At 40.9% G+C, this 20,380-nt stretch overlaps 1 protein-coding gene and 1 long non-coding RNA gene across 2 annotated transcripts; one reads left to right on the forward strand and one right to left on the reverse strand.

The window, feature by feature from the left end:
• Positions 1-6,859: 6,859 nt before the first annotated feature.
• On the reverse strand, positions 6,860-17,863 carry LOC117558921 (probable carboxypeptidase X1). The gene is made up of 13 exons (XM_034235476.1): positions 17,496-17,863; positions 16,515-16,624; positions 15,845-15,984; positions 15,613-15,697; positions 14,303-14,453; positions 11,323-11,411; positions 11,042-11,165; positions 9,695-9,891; positions 8,876-9,055; positions 8,416-8,710; positions 8,184-8,323; positions 8,006-8,108; positions 6,860-7,715 (listed from the first exon to the last, which is right to left on the reverse strand). Exons 1-13 carry the CDS (start codon positions 17,827-17,829, stop codon positions 7,393-7,395), a joined length of 2,271 nt encoding a protein of 756 aa, XP_034091367.1. The 5' UTR covers positions 17,830-17,863; the 3' UTR covers positions 6,860-7,392.
• LOC117558922 lies at positions 14,415-17,538 on the forward strand. The gene is made up of 3 exons (XR_004570887.1): positions 14,415-14,676; positions 15,871-15,997; positions 16,509-17,538. It is a non-coding gene; the product is annotated as an uncharacterized LOC117558922 (long non-coding RNA).
• Positions 17,864-20,380: the final 2,517 nt, after the last annotated feature.

The following is a 20,380-nucleotide window of genomic DNA, read 5'->3' on the forward strand; positions in this document are numbered from 1 at the left end:
GCGGGGAAACTAAAGCCTCTGAAGGAGAGCGCCATGGTTCCCACTGCCAAACCCCCCCCCCCCCCCCATGATCGATGGTGGTCCGGTTTACACGGTCAAAACTCTCTTGGCTGCACGGAAGAGGGGTAGAGGGCGGCAGCTCCTTGTCGACTGGGAAGTTTACGGCCCTGAGGAGCGGTCTTGGATTCCTTCCCGCTTCATTGAAGACAAAAGCCTCATTGAGGATTTTGATCGCCTCAACTCGGAGGAGCCTGGGCCGTCAGGAGCCGTCCCTAGAAGGGGGGGTACTGTCATGTCTCGGAAACTTATCATGAAAGTCTATTCTTTATATTAGTTTTGTCATGTCCCTTTGTTCTGTCCAGTGCTGGAATTGGGCCGGTACTCACCGGTACGCAGTGGGTGGGTGCAGGGGCGGATCTACCGGGGTGGCATGGGGTGGCAACTGCCACCCTAAACAATAGCCTTGCCACCCCAGCTGCCACCCCAGTTGGCATCTTTGTTTTGAAAGAAAAGTTGTGGCTCATCGGACATTTATGAGAGAAAATCTCTAATGTCCGAGTGCAAGTGAATGCAGCACAAGACGCGAGTCTTGTAACCCCTCCCCTGGCGCGAGAGTGGAAATATGATTGGTGGCGAATTCACTTGAACGGGGGGACGGCGCAAAACGAGAAGCCTTTCGGACTCAAGTAGACGGAAGGAATGAGGTGTTTGCGTTCTACAATGACAGAGAAGAGAATGTCAAGTTTGGCTGTACTCAGCAATGAATCAAAACGCACTACAGCTGTTGATCTTAATAAGTTTGTGAGGCGTTTTGCTGAACAAGATGGTAATCGCCGCATTCAGCTGTAATAGGCATGCCAACTTGTTGCTCTGCTCACGGATGACTCGATGAGCATACAAAACTGTTAAGATGATGACCTTGTATGCGTGTATATATTTTTTTTCTTTGTAGGGTTCTGCCCCCAAAAAACTGTTTTAAGTCCTGAGAAAGTAAAATAAGACGGTGTGTAAAACTACACTGCCCAGCCAAAAAAAAGTAACCACTTTGATTTAACTAGGCCAGTAGGTAAGGACTTTCCACTGGATAATAACTGCAGCGATGTTTATGTTTTAGCTGAATACACGTTTTTTAACCCTAACTGATGCAGTTAGTCACTTCTTTAATGTTTGTTCTTTCTGATGTAAAGTCAAGGTTGTAACTGTATATCAATAATGATATAATTACTTGTTTTTCAAATTTGAAGGAGGGTGAGCAAGCATCTTGATGAACATTCATCATTAACTCCTCCAAAAAATATAGTTTATTCAATACTAAATGAATATGTGAATCATACCAGTTATTCACTATATCTGTAAAGCGTCTTTGAGCACCTGTAAAAGCGCTAACAAATTAAATCTATTATTATTATTATTATTATTTATTAACAGTGATTGACAGCTGATAGGAATAATATGATTGTTAATATTATCATATTCATACAGACAAACATCGATGAGACAGTTAATTAATGTACTTATTGCAGCAGTCTTCATAGATTTGGTACCCCTGCTGGTCTAAGAGTGAAACAAACTCATTTAGTTATTGTTCAGTTAAAATTCATTAAATTACGTCTGCCACCTTATATATGTATATGTAAGGCTTTACTGATGTGCCACAATAATATCACCTATGTCATTGAGTTAAAATATTAATATTGTGGCTTTCCAAGTTAACATTGATTGTAGGGGTGTAACGGTTCACAAACATTTCGGTTCGGTACGTACCTCGGTTTTTAGGTCACGGTTCGGTTCGGTACGTTTTCGGTACAGCAGAAAAAATTATCACAAAACACTAAATATATATATATATTTTTTAAATTATTATTAAACTGAATAATGTATTCAAATAAATACAAAATATAATAAAATAAACATTAAGGTGCAGCATTTCGATGAACTGAAATAATCTGTATTTGAACTTTACTGTACTAGTACTCACAAAACATAAACTATTAGTTTTGGGTTTTTAATTATTATTAAACTGAATATTCACTCAAATAAATACAAAATATAATAAAATAAACATTAAGGTGCAGCATTTCGATGAACTGAAATAATCTGTATTTGTACTAATACCTAAGCAGCCAGTTTGACATTATGACTTGCTTGTCATTGTATTTTCATGTTTTTTTTAAAGAAAAATTAACTTGTCCACATTGCTTGCTGAAAGGGCAGATCTGCTGGCACTAACAATGTCTCCTGCTGTGGAGAACACCCTCTCGCTAGGGACAGAGGTAGCAGATACAGCCAGATAGCGCTTTGCTAACACGGCAACATAAGGATATTTGGCGTTTGTAATAGCTTTGGCTCGGTCTGAACTTTTTGCGAGTGGTGGAGGCTTAAATGCTAGCGGGAGTTAGGTTTGCACAGTCTTTTTTCTTTTGGTACCGGTGATATTCACGTTCGGGTGATGCCGTTTCAAATTAGTGTGCAAGTTTGATGTATTGCCAGCCGCGTAACCAATTTTAGTTGAACAATGCCGACAAACAGCTTTGGTTCGGTCCACCTGTCTTTGCCCGTCATCCTTGTACGTAACTGCGAAACCAAAATGTTCCCAAACCGGAGACTTCAATGATGCTGGAGGATTTTCGAGCTCAACTTTATCTCCGTTCGCCATTTCGACAGTTCCTCAAATGACTGACTAAATTTGAACGCATCCCTCTGACCAGCTCTCATAGTATGCCTCTCGTCCAATGAAATGACTTGCTCGCTCTATGATATATACCTGAGATTACTTCCAGAAAGTTGTTCATGTTCTCAATTTTTTACGTTTAACGCTATATTCGTTCGGTACACACGTGTACCGAACCAAAGGGCCCATACCGAATAATTTCAGTATGGGTACGTGTACCGTTACACCCCTAATTGATTGATATGATTGCGATTTAAATCAGCATATACTTCTGCCAGGGGATGCCACCCCACAAAATCTCCTGCCACCCTGCCACCCCATGAATATTTGTCTAGATCCGCCCCTGGGTGGGTGGCTATGTAGAGTGATAGAACAGAGCAGGCACGCCCCCGAGAGAAGGAAAGCAAGTCACGTCACAAATTAGCATTTCTAAAATGTTAGCGTGGATTAATAAAAGTGCAAAAAGACAGCGGTTGTCGCCGGAAGAAACTTCAAATACAGAGAATGCTGTGCCTGTGTTGGAAATTGTGTCTGATGGGGAGCTTTCTTTGGTTGATCCACCTGCTCCAAGTTCTAGTGCATTAGCATTAGCACTAGCTCCGCCGCCTCCTCCAGAGCCTCTAACGTTAGCTGCTGCTGGCGCAACTGCCACCACCAACACCGGGCAAAGCGATGCACCTGACTGCTGGACAACGGACCAGGTGCAATATTTTTGCAAGACCAATGCATGGCTCCTTCTTAAAGATAAGAAGCTAGGATGTCGGATATGCAGAGATGTCAAATCTTTGGGAATACACACTGGACAAGGACTGAAACTGTCAACTGAATGGGGTGAGTGTGCAGTGTCTCATTTCGGTGTTGACAAGGGCAAACATCGACCAACAAGCTAGCCTGAGAAAAAAAATCAAAGAACATAAAGAATCACAAGCCCATGTAAAAGCTGCTGACATCCTTACATCTGCTTCACGTGAAACTATTCAACATCAAGTGCAGTCTATGCATACATCTGAATTAGACACCACTATCAGAGTTTTTCGAACGGCATATCAAATTGGCAAACATAGCCGGCCATTCACAGACATGCCAATTGATTTGAATGTACAGAAACTGAATGGGCTGAACGTGGGCAGGGTTTTGCACTCCAATAAAACCTGTGGCGAAATCATCGACCACATAGCTCATGAGCTGAAGAAAAAAATGGCAAAAGACATTACAGAAAACCAAAGAAAACTCTGTGTTTTGGTCGATGAATCTACCACTATTAGTGGTAAAACGGTGCTTGTTGTGTGTCTACGCTCAGCATTAGCTGATGCTGAGCCCGAAACGTTTTTTTTGGGAGCTGATCGAGTTGGATGGAACAACGGCTGATGACATCACAAAGGCGTTAATGGAGTGTCTTGGAAGAGATTTTAACGAGGACTTTTTAGGTCAGTGTTTCGTTTCTTTTGCATGTGATGGGGCTAAAGTCATGCTAGGGAAGAGAACAGGCGTTGCTACCCAGTTGTGTAGTAAATTCCCAAGCCTGTTTGTGTGGCACTGCTCCAATCATCGTCTAGAGCTGGCAGTTGGGGATGTGGTCAAGGAGGTCTCAGGGCTCAATCATTTCCAGATCTTGTTTGACAAACTCTATTCCTTGTTCCATGCCTCCCCCAAAAATCAGAGGCAGTTAGCGCAGTGTGCGCAAGCAGTCGGACAGTGTCTCCTGGTGATAGGGCGTGTTTTGTCCATCCGCTGGGTGGCTTCAAGTGAAAGGAGCGTCAGAGCAGTCTGGGAAAACTACCGAGTGCTTCATGATCACTTCACAAATGCTGCAAACGACACGAGCAGGGATTCCAGAGACAGAGCAAAGTACAAGGGCCTGGATGATGTGCTCACATCTGCAACGTTTGTCAGCAATCTGGGACTGATGTACGATGCGCTCACAGAGCTCAGCGACCTCTCTCGGCAACTCCAAAAAAGAGAGATGACACTGCCTACAGCAGATAGGCTCTTAACTCGAGAAATACGAGTTTTTGAATCCATGGTCACCATGCCTGGCCCACACATGACTACAGTTCATACAGCTCTAGCTGAGAAGTCCTTCAAGGGTGTTGCCCTGCGTGAGAATGGCAGGCTTGTACAGATTCATGCAGGTCAGTTTTCCCGCAGTATGGTAGAGAATCTGAGACACAGAATGACTTCCACAACCTCCTCTCATGTCAGCACAAGAGAAATCCCATTACATGGCCGGGAGGCCCGGGACAATCAGCTAATCCAGGACATGAAAGTTATCCATCCTGGAAGTTGGCCTGAAGAGGAGTTAGACATACAGTATGGGGACGTAGAGGTGCTACGTTTGTGCGAAGTGCTGAAAGTGGACAGAAGAGAGACTGTTCAGGGCTTTCGCGAATACAAGGAAACCAGGGCATCCCGTACACCTGCTGCCATGGAGCCTCTACTGAAAGCAGTCCGAACCATCGCTGTCTCCACTAGTGAGTGTGAGCGGGCATTCAGCTGCATGAACGATATCCTTACTGCAAAAAGGAATGCTCTCTCTGTCAGCCGACTGTCCAGCCTGGTTTTCATTAAATGTAATGGACCATCACTAGGACAGTTCAATCCGGAACAGTATGTGAGGTCCTGGCTGGCAAAGGGAAGGAGAAGTGCTGATGAAAGAGCCTGTCCAGCTCCAGCCCCTGATACTGATGTCCCCAAGGCCTTCTGGAGCCTTTTCTAACAATGTGAAGTATATTGCAAAGTAGCTCACCCAGTGAGAAGACTTTTGGCATAATGTGCCGATTTGTACAGATCCTGGAGATAGAAGGACTTCAGACCAACCAGGGAGTTATCTGATCAGCTTGGTGTTCAATGTAACTCTTTACCATGGCTCAGACTTTGTTACTTGCAGTTACAGTTTCTCATTTTAGATTGTGCAAATTCTGCATTTGTTTTTACATGTTCTTTGTTCATGCTCTTTATCATTTTTCTGAGTTGGAAAGTTAGATTGCATCATAGTTTACTTTATACATATTTGTATTCTTCAGTGGTGAAGTATATTGCAAAGCAGCTCAGCCATGTGAGAAGACTTTTGGCACTTTTTCGTTTTTCGTTTTCTGAGTTGGAAAGTTAGATTGCATTCAAAATGAACAGAAATACTTAATTTTGTTAAAGCTTTTTATAAAAAATGCTTCTGACCAGAGCTTTGTTTCCTTGTCATTAATGTTGAACACCACCAGAGGGGCTCTCACCTGAAAGGTCTCTGCTTCATGTGTCTTCAGCAGAAGATCTAGACTTTGATTGCTATATTTTCAGTTAATATTGACCTTACTGAGCTTTAGCCATATCCGCTGCCTATCATAAAAAATGTTAAGTACAGTGAACCTTTCTAAAATATACAGTAGTAAAGAGACAAACCCACCAGCATTATAGTAGCCAAATTCTTGTTTGTGGGCTGTATATATAAAATTGACTTGAAAAAGTTGCTGATTTTAGAGTACTGGCACCTTTTTCATTCCAATTCAAGCACTGGTTCTGTCTTATTGTAAAAAGTATTCCGCCTCTCGTTTCAGAACTCCATGCTCCCCGCCCCTATGTGTCTCCTGTGTTCGTGATTGGTTCCCCTCACCTTGTGTATATTGTGTTAGTCCCCACCTGTCCAGTGCCAGTTTGTTTCCTATTCATGACCACGTTCAAGCTTGCTCCATGGTCGTATCCTGTTTTCTCAAGATCACGATTTTTGCATTTAGTTTTTCCTCGGAAGAGTGATTTTGTGTTTCTTGTTTTTGTTACTGTGTTAATTCCAGTAAAGTCTTTATTTTTTAATACCACCTGAGTCTGAGTTGTGCATTTCAGTTCATGCCTCTGAGTTCACCCCTTGACAAATACAAACCAAAAAAAAGGTCTGTCTCAAATGAACTAGAACTGTTTCAGACTTTCTCGAGGGTAAGAGTTCAGTCATTTTACAGTTCAAACTGGTTTTAGTCTTAGGCTATCTACATCTACATTTGTTTACAACACTTTCCAAGAAACAAAACGTTTGTGTTTTCACAATGTTTTGTTATTGAACAAGTTTGGTTCAATCAATATCTTTATAACTTTACGAAACTTATGATTGTACTTTAGCATCTTGTTAACCCTAATTATAGCCCAATGTTATTCCTAGCCTAAAGCTTCCCCTTTGGTCCAGATTTAGACAGTAAAATACAGATACACAAATAAGTAATATTTATTACAGATTTTATGGTCAATCAAACCAAAAGACATATTTTGAAAAAACATGTCATATCAGACCAGCTGACACTTAAATCCTCAACTCAGTCGTCAACATCACTACATCAACTGCTATGTCTACTCAAACAGTTAATAGGAATAAAAACAAAAGGTAAATTAAACTTTAGCATTCAGTGAAGGCTGTTTTTAACGTGAAGATGCACAAAATCTTTGTCAATCTTTTTTTTTTAAAGTTCAGATTTTGTCCATGTTTTGGAAAAAAACTAGGATCCTGTCTTAATCAGCCCTAAAGGGTCAGTACAGCCAAATATTTGGCGGCAAATGTTTTACGACAAACGACATGAAATAAATATATTTTGTTAATTGGATGAACGGACCCTTTAATCTTGTCCTTCCAAGCGGGAACAAGTCCCTTTTTCCAGAGGTCAGTTTTCTCCTTTTGAACTTCTTGAGCTCATATCCGGGGCTTTTCTTTGGCCCCTCTCCCCCTTCTGCCTCTTGACTCTCCCCCATCACGCCCCCCGAGCCTTCCTCTCCTCCTGCAGCGTCCTCTGGCCCACCCTGCGCTGGTTGAGGACCTTGGTGGTGGCGCGCAGCTTGCGGAGCCTCAGGGCCCGGAGACGCAGCTGGAGGAAGTCCTGTGGGATCTTCAACCCCTTGGCCCGGATCTCTTTCAGTCTCTGGAGGGGCGTTTTGGTGAGGGTGAAGTCACAGATGGTGGCACGTGGCTCCATGCCAACATGGCACCGACGCATTGAGGGGAAGTAACCCTCGGCCCAGACCACCACCTTGTACTCTCCTGGGTTCAGCAGACGCCAGTAGTCCCCGTCAGCAGCTGAGGAAATAAAAACAAAGAATGTGATGTTATGTTCCTGGAAATTAGCTTTTTGTGGTTGATTTCTGTTCAGGAGTCACTTTTATCGCATTTAAAATAGAGCTGTAACTAGGTTTTTTATCGTTAAAAAATACGATATTTCTTAATTAAAAGCAGAAGAGCAGCGAGGTTTATTATGCAGAGGCGTTAAGCAACAGCGTTTTGATCTAGCGGTATTGTATATTCAGTAAAGTGAATTACGTGAGGTCAAATGTCATATTAAATATAAAATATAAAACGGAGTGTCTGACCTGATCGTATATCATGGTCGTGGTCCTCCACTTTTATCACAGCATCTGATATTCCTTGATTGGTCATTTTATCCCTTACGACACCCTTGATGCCTCTGTGAATCTAAGACATACGACAATTTAAAATGCTGGATTGAAATGAATATTTTTTGTTGTTTTTTTCTTTGCACAGACTGACCTGCTCCATGTACACCAACAGAGACTCTTTGTTGTTCTCCCACTCGATGGGAAGCTCGCTGACGTGAGGATACTTATCACAAGACAACTCCACCGTCACCTCGAAGCAGTTTGTGTGCATGTAACTGAAATCATTCATACCTGCAGGAAAGACATGCAAGTAAACAATGTGCATGTGAGACATTTCAGCCAAAACAACAGGTTTAAAAGAATGTCTTCATTCAAAGACTCACTCCCAGGGACGGTGTGCCAGGCCCCCCCATTGATGATATTGTTGTGCACCTGGAAGTCCTCGTAGTGGCAGAGGCGTCGGTTGGGGTTGGCCATCACCAGGTTAGTGGAGGCGTACACGGTCGCCAGCCAGCGGAAGAAAGCGTTGTCGGCCGTGGGGGTGTCCTCCTGGGGGGCCCAGCCCCAGGTGCAGTCAAAGGGATACGAGACCACCAGCTCCCCCCCATGAAGGTTAGCACTGAGCACGAAGGGAATATCCTCCATCCAGCTGATGACCGCACGCGTCTCTGGTGAAACCTGGGGGGGATTAACATATCAAACTTGACATAATATGATAATAAATCAAAACAATTTATAAATCAATGTGTCCAAGTGATATACATTTACAAAAAATTCAAATAAAATGACTGTTAAAAAATGGCATAGTGTTGGAAATAAAGGTGGAAGGGCTGATTTGCTTACCATGGCGTCCTCCTGAGTGTAGTACTCTGGCATGGGGATGTAGTGGTTGGACACTTTAGACTTATCGGTGGCCATCTCCTCGGCGTCCCACATGATGTTGTTCAGGTCCGGAAAGTTAGAATTCAAGTCGATTCCTTCAAAACTGTATCGTCCCTCAGCCCATCCCGCCAGCTCAGAGCCCTGCAGCAGAAAAGTCGGTTAGAAACTGAAAAATAAAATCATTTTTTACAGATAAGGGTTAACAGTTTAACTAAAATATATCATGACAGAACGTTCCCAGTTTATCACAAACATTAAGACACTAATTTGTTGTATTACACATTTTCTGAAGTTATTGAGTTTGGATATGCAAATTATGCATTATTTTAACAAATATGTGCACATTTGCAATAATAAAACTGATTTGTCAGGTTTTAGTAATATAATGTTCAATAAATAATATGTATGAAGAATAACCTCTATAAAAACCTTCGGAGTATAGTAAGGAATGAAATTGGAAAGTAAGGTGCTATACATTTTAAGAAAACCTTTTTCAAATGTATGTATTTATTTGTACACACTAGAGGGAAATAGGGTAAACAGTTAACTAAAATATATCAGAATAAAACTTCCCTTTCTGGTTGTGTGTAGAGCTTTCACTTAAAGCTAGATGTTTGTGAATTTATAAGAAATCTAGAGATACACAGAGGAAGTAAAATAAACACCTAATTGTGTATTTTGGAGACTTTCTATCAATTTCCCTGAATACATGTTAAGGATGGGTGAACCAGCCCAAAAGCTCTCAATTGACCATGATTAAATGGGATGAAGTTCGCCCACCTTCTTATAAGCTTCCTCGTATCCGTCGGGGTTCATGGAGGGCAGCAGGTGGATCCGAGTGTCGGTCACCAGCCGGACGACGCGCTGGTTGCCCTTCTTGTATTCCTTGCACAAATACTGCATGAGGTTGAGGACGAGCTCTCGGCCCAGAGCCTCGTTCCCGTGCATCCCGGCCACGTAGCGAAACTCCGGCTCGCCTGCCAAGAGGGAAATCAAGAGAGTTATTTTACATGCAGAGTAGAACATGTGGAGGAATGTGTCTCGGCCAGTTCACACTAAACATGAGATTTTGATCTTATTCAGTTCGGTTAAAGTTAAAGCCCAGAGGCACATCAGGAATACATTGAATATTGTTTTGTTTCAGGCAACAGCACGTTGCCAATAATCATGTGTTCATTGGACAGATGTGATGGAAAACATTCCTTTAAATAAAACTCCAAAACACCAATAATCTGCTCTTCATACAATGCCACAAAAAAATCAAGACTGCCCCTCTGGTTCTTGTGTCTGGCAGCAGGGATTTAACTATAAATCCACCAGTTTTACTAAGTACTCACACGTTCTACTAAAGTAAAAGATGTAATTAATGCAATTTATGAGACGTAATAGAGCATATGATCATTATATACTTGCATGTTCCTTTTCTACACGCAAAATATCAAATATGAATGGGTGCCTAACCAAAACATAACTTTGAATGCAGATTTAGCAGTATAAAATGTGACACTCATTGCTGAGCTCAATCTCAGATAAATCTTTAGCCTACCAGCTTTCAGATGATGCAACCACTACTATATGGCATCTACTCTTGAACGGCTTCTTACCGCTGAAATAGACATAAATGGGTCTAACTGTGTCTCTAAATAACCCAAAGAGAAAGCCATTTTGATAAATGTTGGAAACTTCTTTTTTATGGCCCTGCATTTGCAGACAACATCACAAAGAAAATGTGTCTTGTCTCTCATGTCAAGCCATTATCAGTTGTTTATATGAGAGGCCTCCCTGTGTGCTGCTGCAGAGAAGTGTGTGTAAACACTGCAGGAAGTTGAACCGGGCCCTGAGCAGCTAAACTCAGAGTAACCCGAGGAACATGATGAACTCTGGTCCAAAAACTTCAGACTTTTATGTTCTGAACTCATGGTGCTGCTTTGCTGCTCTCTCCTTTTTTGAGATCTGGCGGATGTTTATCCTTTTGTGCTGTTGGTTGTTTGTAGACTTATTGCTTCAGCTGTACTAATATATCATTCAAGATAGTTTAAGCTATCATTTCATAAATTCCTGGTTTGTTTTGTATGTGAGAACATAGGTACTTCATCCACATCTAAAGAAGAGCTGTATTGCTCTCACCTAGTTCATGTTTTCCAGGGTTGTCTGAGATCTCCATGACGTACAGTTTGAGTCCGGTGTAGCTCTTCCCGATGGTGTAGATCCGCGTGATGTCCGGGCACTCCTTCGTTACAGACTTCATGAGCTTAAAAAAACAGAGGCGGAAGAAGATAGATAGAGTTCAATCTAAACTGTGCAATAATCTGCACTATTTTAAGAGTAAAATATCCTGGATTAGCTTTAGAGAAACCACAGTTACTCATTGTGCATGTGTGGCCCTGTAGATCTATTCACATCCTGACCTTCCTCATCTCATTGTAGTTGTGATGTCTGAAGTCCAGAGGGTCTTTTGATCCTAAATCCTGCTCCGATGAGTAGATGCCATCTGGATCTAAGAGGAAAGAAAGAGCAGATTTACTTCCTTTTGTTGATTCAAGCACACAAAAAACTGTTAAAGACAGAAAATGACTGCAAAGAGACAAACAAAACTCAAATGGACACAACATGACTACAAGCCACACAAAACAACTACACAGGGACACAAAACAACTGCAAAAATACACAAAATGACTAGAACATTTCACAAAGCAACTACAAAGACATGCAAAACAACTACAGAGATACAAATGTTTTTACAAAGAGATGCAAGATGACAAAGAGAGAAATAATGACTGCAAAGACACAGGAAATTTCTTCAAGAGAAAAAAAATGACTGCAAAGATACAGGAAAATAACTAGCAAAGAGACAAAAAATGATATGTAACCAATAGTGGAAGCAAATTAAGATTCTCTACTTAAAAGCACTACAAACACTGCTGTCAAACTGCACTATAGGCTAAAAGTCCTAGATTCAAAACTTTAGGTAAATGGTCTAGGCTAGATCTGCCAAATGTAGATTAATGTGCTGCAAATGGTTCAATGTCCTTACTACGTTAATTGTCAGTAAACTACTTAAGTAGATGTAATTAGTGATGTTACGTATTGCGCCGAGGCTTCGAAGCGTGTGTCGAGTAATCCCCGAAGCTTTTTGTGAAGCATGTATCAAGGCTTGTATCGTTTTGGGCCAGTGACGTAATCGATGACAAACGAAGCCTCGCTGCCTGTCGATACCACGTGACTGCTTCAGGAAGCGATTCAGATCGGTTGAACCGTTGAACCACAACGCTCATACCCATGGATGTATAAGAACCATATTACCAGGGGTGCACATCACTTTTTTGCCCTGGTTCTCAAAGGAGCACCTGGAGATGTTGCTTGGTGCTCATCCTTAAAATTAAATAAACCGTAACTTTTGAGGGGGTCTTGACTTTATTTGCCAGACACACGGTACTGAACACACATGCAGAGGTGAACACAGAACACACATGCAGAGGTGAACACAAGACAACATTAGCACGACCAGTAATCATACAAGCTGTCATCACTCCTCCTGACTGTTCTCCTCACTGTCTTCCTCTCTCTCAGACATGGTAGCTGATGATGTAGGCCTACTTCTTTCTCTCTGGTTGAGTCTGCGATTAGCTGCTTGCATCCACAAGTCAACAGCTGGGTTTGGGTCGAAAGTCTCTGTTGTCATCTTAGACAAGTGGATGTAATCAAATAAGTATGTGAACATAACCAATAGCCTACCATAGCCAATAACAAATTAATGTAACTTATTTTATTTGTGTTGTTCATTCATATCTTATTTTACCTTAACATTTATTTATTTATGCATTTTTTTTTTATCTCTCCAGTTTTAAAGGATATTTTTGGTTACTGTCCTATAGTATACATTGGAATGATTTAAAACCTGTTTATCCCAATAATTATAAAGGAGTGCCTTGGAAATATGTGTTTACATAAATTGTGACCAAACCGTTTGAATTTAGACTAAGAGTCCTTTACCTCACTGAGCTGTAGTTAACTTATCAGCCTCTCAGTCTGACTGGAGAGGACTCTCCCTCCACATTATTGTAGAAACATCTTCTTCTTATCTCCGTTAGAGCAGCTAGCACGGCACCAGATTATAATAACAACAGGGCTGGTACCACCCTCCCTCCCTCCCTCGCTCACTCGCATTTTGTCTGTGAGCTGCGGGCGCCAGATAAACCAACATCCCCCATTTTCATCACTTACAGCGCCCATCGTACAGGGCAAATTAAAGGTGGAACCGGGGTGAAAAGGGTGTTACATTTACTTAATTGTGAATATTGTTATATCAAGGCCGAAAATTAGGATGAGCCCCAACGGTCAAAATGTTTTTTTCCCTCCCAGAACTGCCAGCGCAGCGACTCCCCAGATCTGGCGCCCTAGGCCCTGAGTTCATATCATGGTTCATATGCAACTCGCAAATATCTTTCTCTCTCTCTCTTCCTCATCTCTCCTCTCTCCTCTATTTTCTCTTTTCTCTTTTCTCTTATCTCTCTCCCTCTCAATGTTGGTACGCAAATGCGCTTTGTTTCAAATAACCCGGTGCTCTTTTTTTGGCGGAGGTGCGCATGCGCACCTGCGCACCAGTTATGTGCAGCCCTGCGATATTACCCTTCCTGTACCCGGGCCCGGTGACACGATGGAATTAAGAGAGCTCAGACCCTCACTTACATATATAGAGGTCGGAACATGTCATAAGTATAAATAGATACAAGCATAAATAAATGTAGGAATAAAAACATGAATAAATAAATGAATAAATATGGTCCAGTGTTTTCAGGGAGATTCAGTGTGTGTGCTGTGGCTCAGCTGGAAAGCAGTTGACTCATGACCGCAGGGTCCCTGGTTCAACGACTGAACAATACGTGTTTTTGTTGTTTATAAAAGCTACAGCTAAATTAGATAATGTAGCCTAGTAAATAAATGTATTCTTTGATATGGTTTAGCCTTTCTCAGGCTACAACATGGTTAAGTTTATGAATATTATTAAGGAATACAAATCCCTCTTTGCAATGTTTACCAGTCTCCTTAGGCTTTTCAATCACAATCATTCTGGAATAAAAACAATAATTATTGTTAACATGAAAATGTGATTTAATGTTCGTTGTTTAGAGTTATTCTAAGGCTTTACTCAATGGGAACTCGGTATGAGATAGAGCACACTGTTGAGATGTCCAATCTGCCTGTTTTACACACTATGACCAACAGGGGGTTTGTGTTCAAATGAAGCCCATGATGAAGCCTCGTGAGATGAACCCTTTTGCGAACCAATTGGCTGGAAAGCTTCAAAGCTTCATAAGGCTTCATCTCGCCATCACTAGATGTAATTAGTTGCATTCCTTCACTGTTTGTATGCAGAGTTTCACCCACCATGCACCCGGCAGCCGAGGATCTCCGCCCGCAGGCACACGGTTCCGTTGATGTACCAGGTCTGCGGGTTGATGCGGATAAAACGGGCAACCGTGGGAACAGGAAGCACAGCGAGCACCGGAGCCCATGCGTTCTGGTTCCCTTCAAATATCTGTACAAAAAGAGACGAAGACATGAAGTTAAACTCACAATATAGCCTATCATGTTCTGCCTCTAGGCCCTAGGGGGTTCTCAATCAAAAACAATAACAAAAGACAGCATCGGAATTTACTTGCTTTCAATTTCTCCAGATTATAATGACTACACTGTTCATTCGTCACATATGGTGAGCTGAATTATCCACAGAAGTCCCCCTTTAAAACAAACAGACCATGGTGAGTAAATATGATAAAACACTAAATAAAGCAGTTTTATGTTAAACATCTATGTGTTCCCGACTGACAGGCTAAAGGCTAACATTAGCTCAACATCTTGTCCAAATGTTTAAACATTTAGACATCCGATTTCTGGACAATCAAGATCCAAAAAAGTGTATAGTAGGCCTTAAACATGTGGCTAAAACCTGAATTTGAAAGCTCAAAAACCAATCGCTGACGCATGCGCATAGGTGATTCAAGGCCTTGACAGGAAATTACTAAAATTACACATTTCTCTAGGTTTGAAATTTGTTGTCAAAAAATGTCTTGTGTGACTTTCAACTCCATGGAAAACGATCAGAAGTCAATAAAAACCTGTGAACAATGTGCAGGAGGTCAAAACTGCATGTTGCAGCCTTAATCAACGTGTATTTTAGTTGGAATACACGTTTTGAATCAATAAACACTATTAATCTTAGAAAGATTAGAAAAAGTATTTTCAATATTTATTTTATAGACAACTGTTATTATGCCATCCACAGTTGAGATACTTCCTGTACTCTTTGCGTTTTCATCTTGAGTTATTTTTTCTATTGTAAGAGCAGTTGTCTGTTTTGTTGGTAGATATTTCACTTTGTCACAAATTCCAAATCTGTTTTCCATTAGAACAAGCTTCACTAGTCAGAGTGAAATTAGAGGGGGGAAAAGTTCCTATCCACAAACTGTACTTGTACTTGTAGATTTTTGTTGTCTTTTTTGCATGTCTTTGTGAATATTTGTAGGGTTTGATTTGCATATTTTTCGAGTTGTTTTGCCTTTCCTTGTAACTGTTTTGCATCCATGTTAGTTGTTCTGTATATTTTCAATTGACATGTTTCTATTTTTGAAGGTCTTTATAAGAGTTTTGCATCTGTCCCCTGGGCCTGTCCCTCGGTAACCCTCCATGTTTCTTACCGCCTCTTCAGTCCTGTTCATGCAGGTTTTCCAGGTCACAGAGTCATTACTCAGCTGCACTTTGTAGGTGTGAACCCAGTCCCAACTGCAACAAAGACAAGACGTTTATTGTTAATATACAGACTTGTGCAGTGAAAGAACATTGTAGTGTGTCTTCTTCTGTTTCTTTTTGCAGCAGTTTTTTAAATTTCATTTGGGAAGACTATTGATTTTAATTCTGATGCTACCTGACCTCCAGATGGAATTCTTTCCCTGCAGGACGACTCCGGTGAACAGCGTGAGGTAGATGGCGTCCACCTCCAGCCACTGGTTCTGGTCCTTATACTCCGCACACCAGGCTCCATCGTACAGGTCTCCGTCCGCTATGCCAGACTGAAAACACACGGTGACTTTTCAAACAGTCTCCTCCAGAATACATTAAGCCTCTTTATGAAGCAATGCAGAATAGTTTTGTGTTGACCCTGATAATTGCTTTCAGGCTCTGTGATTTACAGATTGTTTAATTTAATTTCCAAGAAACTCACTGGAGTTTTAGTATCTACATTTTATTTGGCAATAAAAGCAGTGGGGAATAAAGTGACAGATTGAGGGAGATCTGCTTTATTTTATAGACTGTTAGTTTCTGAAATGTGCAGCAGTTGTTAAACATGATAATTTTAAGTTAAAGAGAAGGATACTAATAATTTGAGCTGATCATTTGTGCTTTGCATTCAAAACATAATGTGGGAGCTACACAGGGTTTTTCTAAATAAACAAAATGTCACTTCAACACCGCAGCAGAAAGGGAAACGTATAATCTCCTGCTCTCTAATCTCCCTTTACAACATCCTGTTTCCTGTTGTGCTTTGTCTTGCTGTAAGAAGCAGCTGTCTGTACTTTGTGTGATCCATATGCAGACCCACCTGGATGTTCAGCCTCCCCCTGTGAGGACCCAGACCCGACCTCTGGGAGGAAGAAGCCCGGATCTGGCTATCATCGACACGCAGAGACTCCAGGCCAAGAGGAGGACACTCTGCAAAGAAAAGGAGATACAGTCTTGTGGAGTTGCAGATCTTTAAGAAGCTTCTGAAGGGTTAAAAACTCTCCTCTGGTTTCTCTGAGTAAGCAAACACACTGCAGATGTAATTAGTGGATGTTATGAGAAATATGTATAAGTCATCCTGGGTTTTTGGGAGTTTTTGGAGGCCCCTTCTGCAAAGGAAACTGCAGATAAGTGAATCCCGTGGAGGGTTTGAATGTAATTTGAGACAAAGTCGGGGCAGGAAAGCTAAAAGTCCAGCAGAGCTACAGCTGCAGCACATTTCATGGCTCAAGGAGCCTCATAGATCCCAAACACCACAGTATTGGCAGAAGGGAAGAGCTATGCGAGTTCTCTTTAGGTCAAGGGACGGTTTGGTGGAGCATCATTAAAGTTAAAGGAGCAGTATACAGATGTCTAGTTTAGGAAGTTTACATGACAAATCAATTCATATGTGTTGGGCTTTTATCAAAGACTTGCAGTCATTTATTACAAAAGCTTCTGTTTCTCAGAAGTGAATATTTACTGCATTCTTCCGTGATGGTAAACTGAACCTATTGTGGGTTTTGATTCGGAAAAAACAAGCAATTTGTAAAGGGCACATTTTTGCTCCGTAAAATTGGTAAAGGATCTAAATATGATTGATGAGCAACAATAAAAAGTATGTAAACAAAGTTTTTAAACAAACCTGGGTTACTCTGGAGCATTACAGTAACAAAATGATATAAAGCAATGTTTATTCTCAAAATGCAAAAGTCGAGTAAAGGAAAGCCAGAAATTCAGGGGGTCCCTGAAGGCATCATTAATTAATTGGCTTCTAACAACTCTACACAAAAATTAAAACAAAAAATATACTTGTTCATACCCAGTTGTGTTTTCTTGTCGTCTGTCTTGCTCGCATGTTTCTTTTCTCCGTTGTTTTCCTCCTCACTGTCCCGGGTGATGTTTTTTCTGTGCAGCTTTTTTTTCGTTACAGCGGTGGTGTGTAACTTCTGTGCCGCTGTTGGAGTCGTTTTGGCTGTGCTGTGATGCTGCAGCTGCACAGTGACAGACGCAGCTGTACTTGTGCTGTTTAACAATAAATGAACCTCAGTTGTTGTATCATCTGTCAGCTGCGCTGCGTCAAAATATCCTCCCAGAAAAATGACTGCAGCCAACGTGCACAATGACTTTTCCATTTTCCTCTCTGTGAGCTGCATGCTGCAGAGTGAGTGGGGGAAAAAAATGCCTTGCCAGTTTATGTGGAAGATGACAAAGAGCCAGACTCTTTGCACACAGCCCTCCCACTCAATCCCACCTCCCCTCACCCTCCCTCCCTTCCTGCCTCCCAAAATTCCAGTGAAAATGGGATTTAAAGAAATACTTGGGAATATTACAGTTTGCTTAATGCTGGTGTACACCGCTGAGTCAGTGATTTAACTACTACATGAACATCTTGTATTGAATTTTCTGTTTTATGAAAAGGATGTTATAATATGTAATCAAGTACTGTACTGAAGTACAATTCTGAGGTACTTGTACTTGAGTATTTCCATTTATAGCTGCTTTATACCCTGCTAAATTTCAGAGGCACATTCAGATAAATAAATTAAAAAGTTACCCAGCAGTTAAAGTAAATAGAAAAGTTAAAATAAGCTCCACCTTTACAGGCGTCAACATTATAGTACATAAAACGTTGAAAATGAAAACCTTTGTCTCCCCCCGCACCTTCAATGTCACATAGACACCCTGGTACACACATGTAGCTGCTTTGCCTGATGCTGATTGTAATGACTGATTGAACCACAGCAATATTGTTTTAGAGTTTTTATATGTTGAACTGCTATGCCTGTCATCTTTGCTCTATGTGTTTGTGTTGTCTCCTGGGTTCTGTAGTGCCCGGAGTCTGTCTTTTTATTTTTTTTCCTCCCAAACCCCATCCCCTCAGGAAGCCTTTGCCTCCTGTCAGGTCATCATTGTAAATAAGAATTTGTTCTTAATTTATTTTCCTCGATAAATAAAGGTTCTACTACTACTACTACTACTACTACTACTACTACTACTACTACTACTACTACTACTACATAGTGCCTACAAATCAATTGACATAAGGGACACATTTGCCCAGATAGTCCCTCATATTTTCGTACTTCCACTCTTTTTCCCAAATCCCTAAGATCCCTTAAGCGTTAAAGAGACCACAAAGCTCAACACCAGACAACATTTGGATGTTTTTCCTCGGTCTAAAAGCCCTGCTCTACCAATCTACCAATAGAAAGTATAGCCCATACGGTTTAACAGTTTGATATATTGAGGCAACATTTTTTAGTCTCTCACTCCAACCATGTCCTGAACAGCGCTCAATATTTGTTATCATCGGATAGATAAAAATGAGGACACACAGGGTCCAACTATACTGAAGCACTCTTGTGCAGCAGTCAAACCTTAGACTAAATATGAATGAGTTCATGAAGAACAAAATGTGCATTAGAGAGTCTTTGTTAAATGTTTATTTCTTGTCTTAAATATTTGTCTTGGTTAATGATGCAAATGGAGCTGCTGTGATGCAAGAAATGTTTCAGACCTCATATGACCCAAAAAGTATTATTGTGTAATCGAATAAAAAGCAGCTGAAACATGAATCATCCGATAAACATCATAAATCCTCAGTTGTTGTTGGCTCATCTTTATCACTCTGTTTAGTATCTATCAGACTATAAAAACAGACTAATATTTATAACAGCAGTAGAAGTAACACACAGGAAGCCCATCACCAAACGCCATATTTTCAGACTGTCAACAAACCCTCACAGCTGTGTTATATTTAAGTCGTACTGTCATGCTTTACTCACTCAGCTGTCAGCATTTGGTGAAATGAATCACAAAAATAATGCAAGACAGCATGAGGAGAAACAAGTTTACTCTGTGAGCTGCATGTAACGTGTTCCCAGATGGTGTGCATGCATGCAGACACAGACAGTCCATACAGTGAGGCTGTCTGGGTGTTTCCAGCCTTCAGGCTCTCTGATGACTTCTCCTCCTGCACAACTCTGAATGTATCCACTGCCATTAACTCCCTGAAAATCCTTCAAACCAGTTTAATTTCAGTTACTATACCTGTCGTTTTACAATAAACAGTATGTTATCATTTTACATTGTGTTTTATCTCTTTACATTTTACATAGATTACTTATTTTAGCACTTTACTTGCACAATTGTGCTACTTGCTCTTTTTAATTTCTAATTTCTTTGTATGTAAGTTTACTTCAGGCTGAATTGTTGGATGAGCCTAGGATTTTAAACATTTTTGAAAACAGTGAACAGTCAGAACCAGAAACATGTTTATTACCATGTAGGTTTACACGTACGAGGAATTTGACTTGATGTCATGGTGCATACATAACAAAACATATTAGAAATAATACAAATTATGATAAACAGTGAATGGAATTTTAACAGATACATCTTAAATAAAATCTCTTTTTAAGCATTCAAGATTATAAAACAGGATCAAGGACTGACCACAAATTACATCTGTCTTACTGAATGCTGCCTATTTCAATGTTTTAAGTTGATGTGTGTCTGAATGTTGTTTGTTTCATTAACTTCTTGCTGTTTAGCTTCAAGTCTGTGTATTCCTCTTTCATGTGAAACTGTTTTATGCTGCTCGGTTGTTACAGAGTTTCTAAATCTCAAAGGGAAATACTCGTGTTTAAAAAAAATCTTAGTTCAGTTTAGGTCAAGTGTGACAGGTTGAGGCAATGCATAGGG

Source organism: Gymnodraco acuticeps, unplaced genomic scaffold, assembly GCF_902827175.1.
Source record: "Gymnodraco acuticeps unplaced genomic scaffold, fGymAcu1.1, whole genome shotgun sequence".
NCBI classification, from domain to species: Eukaryota; Metazoa; Chordata; class Actinopteri; order Perciformes; family Bathydraconidae; genus Gymnodraco; species Gymnodraco acuticeps.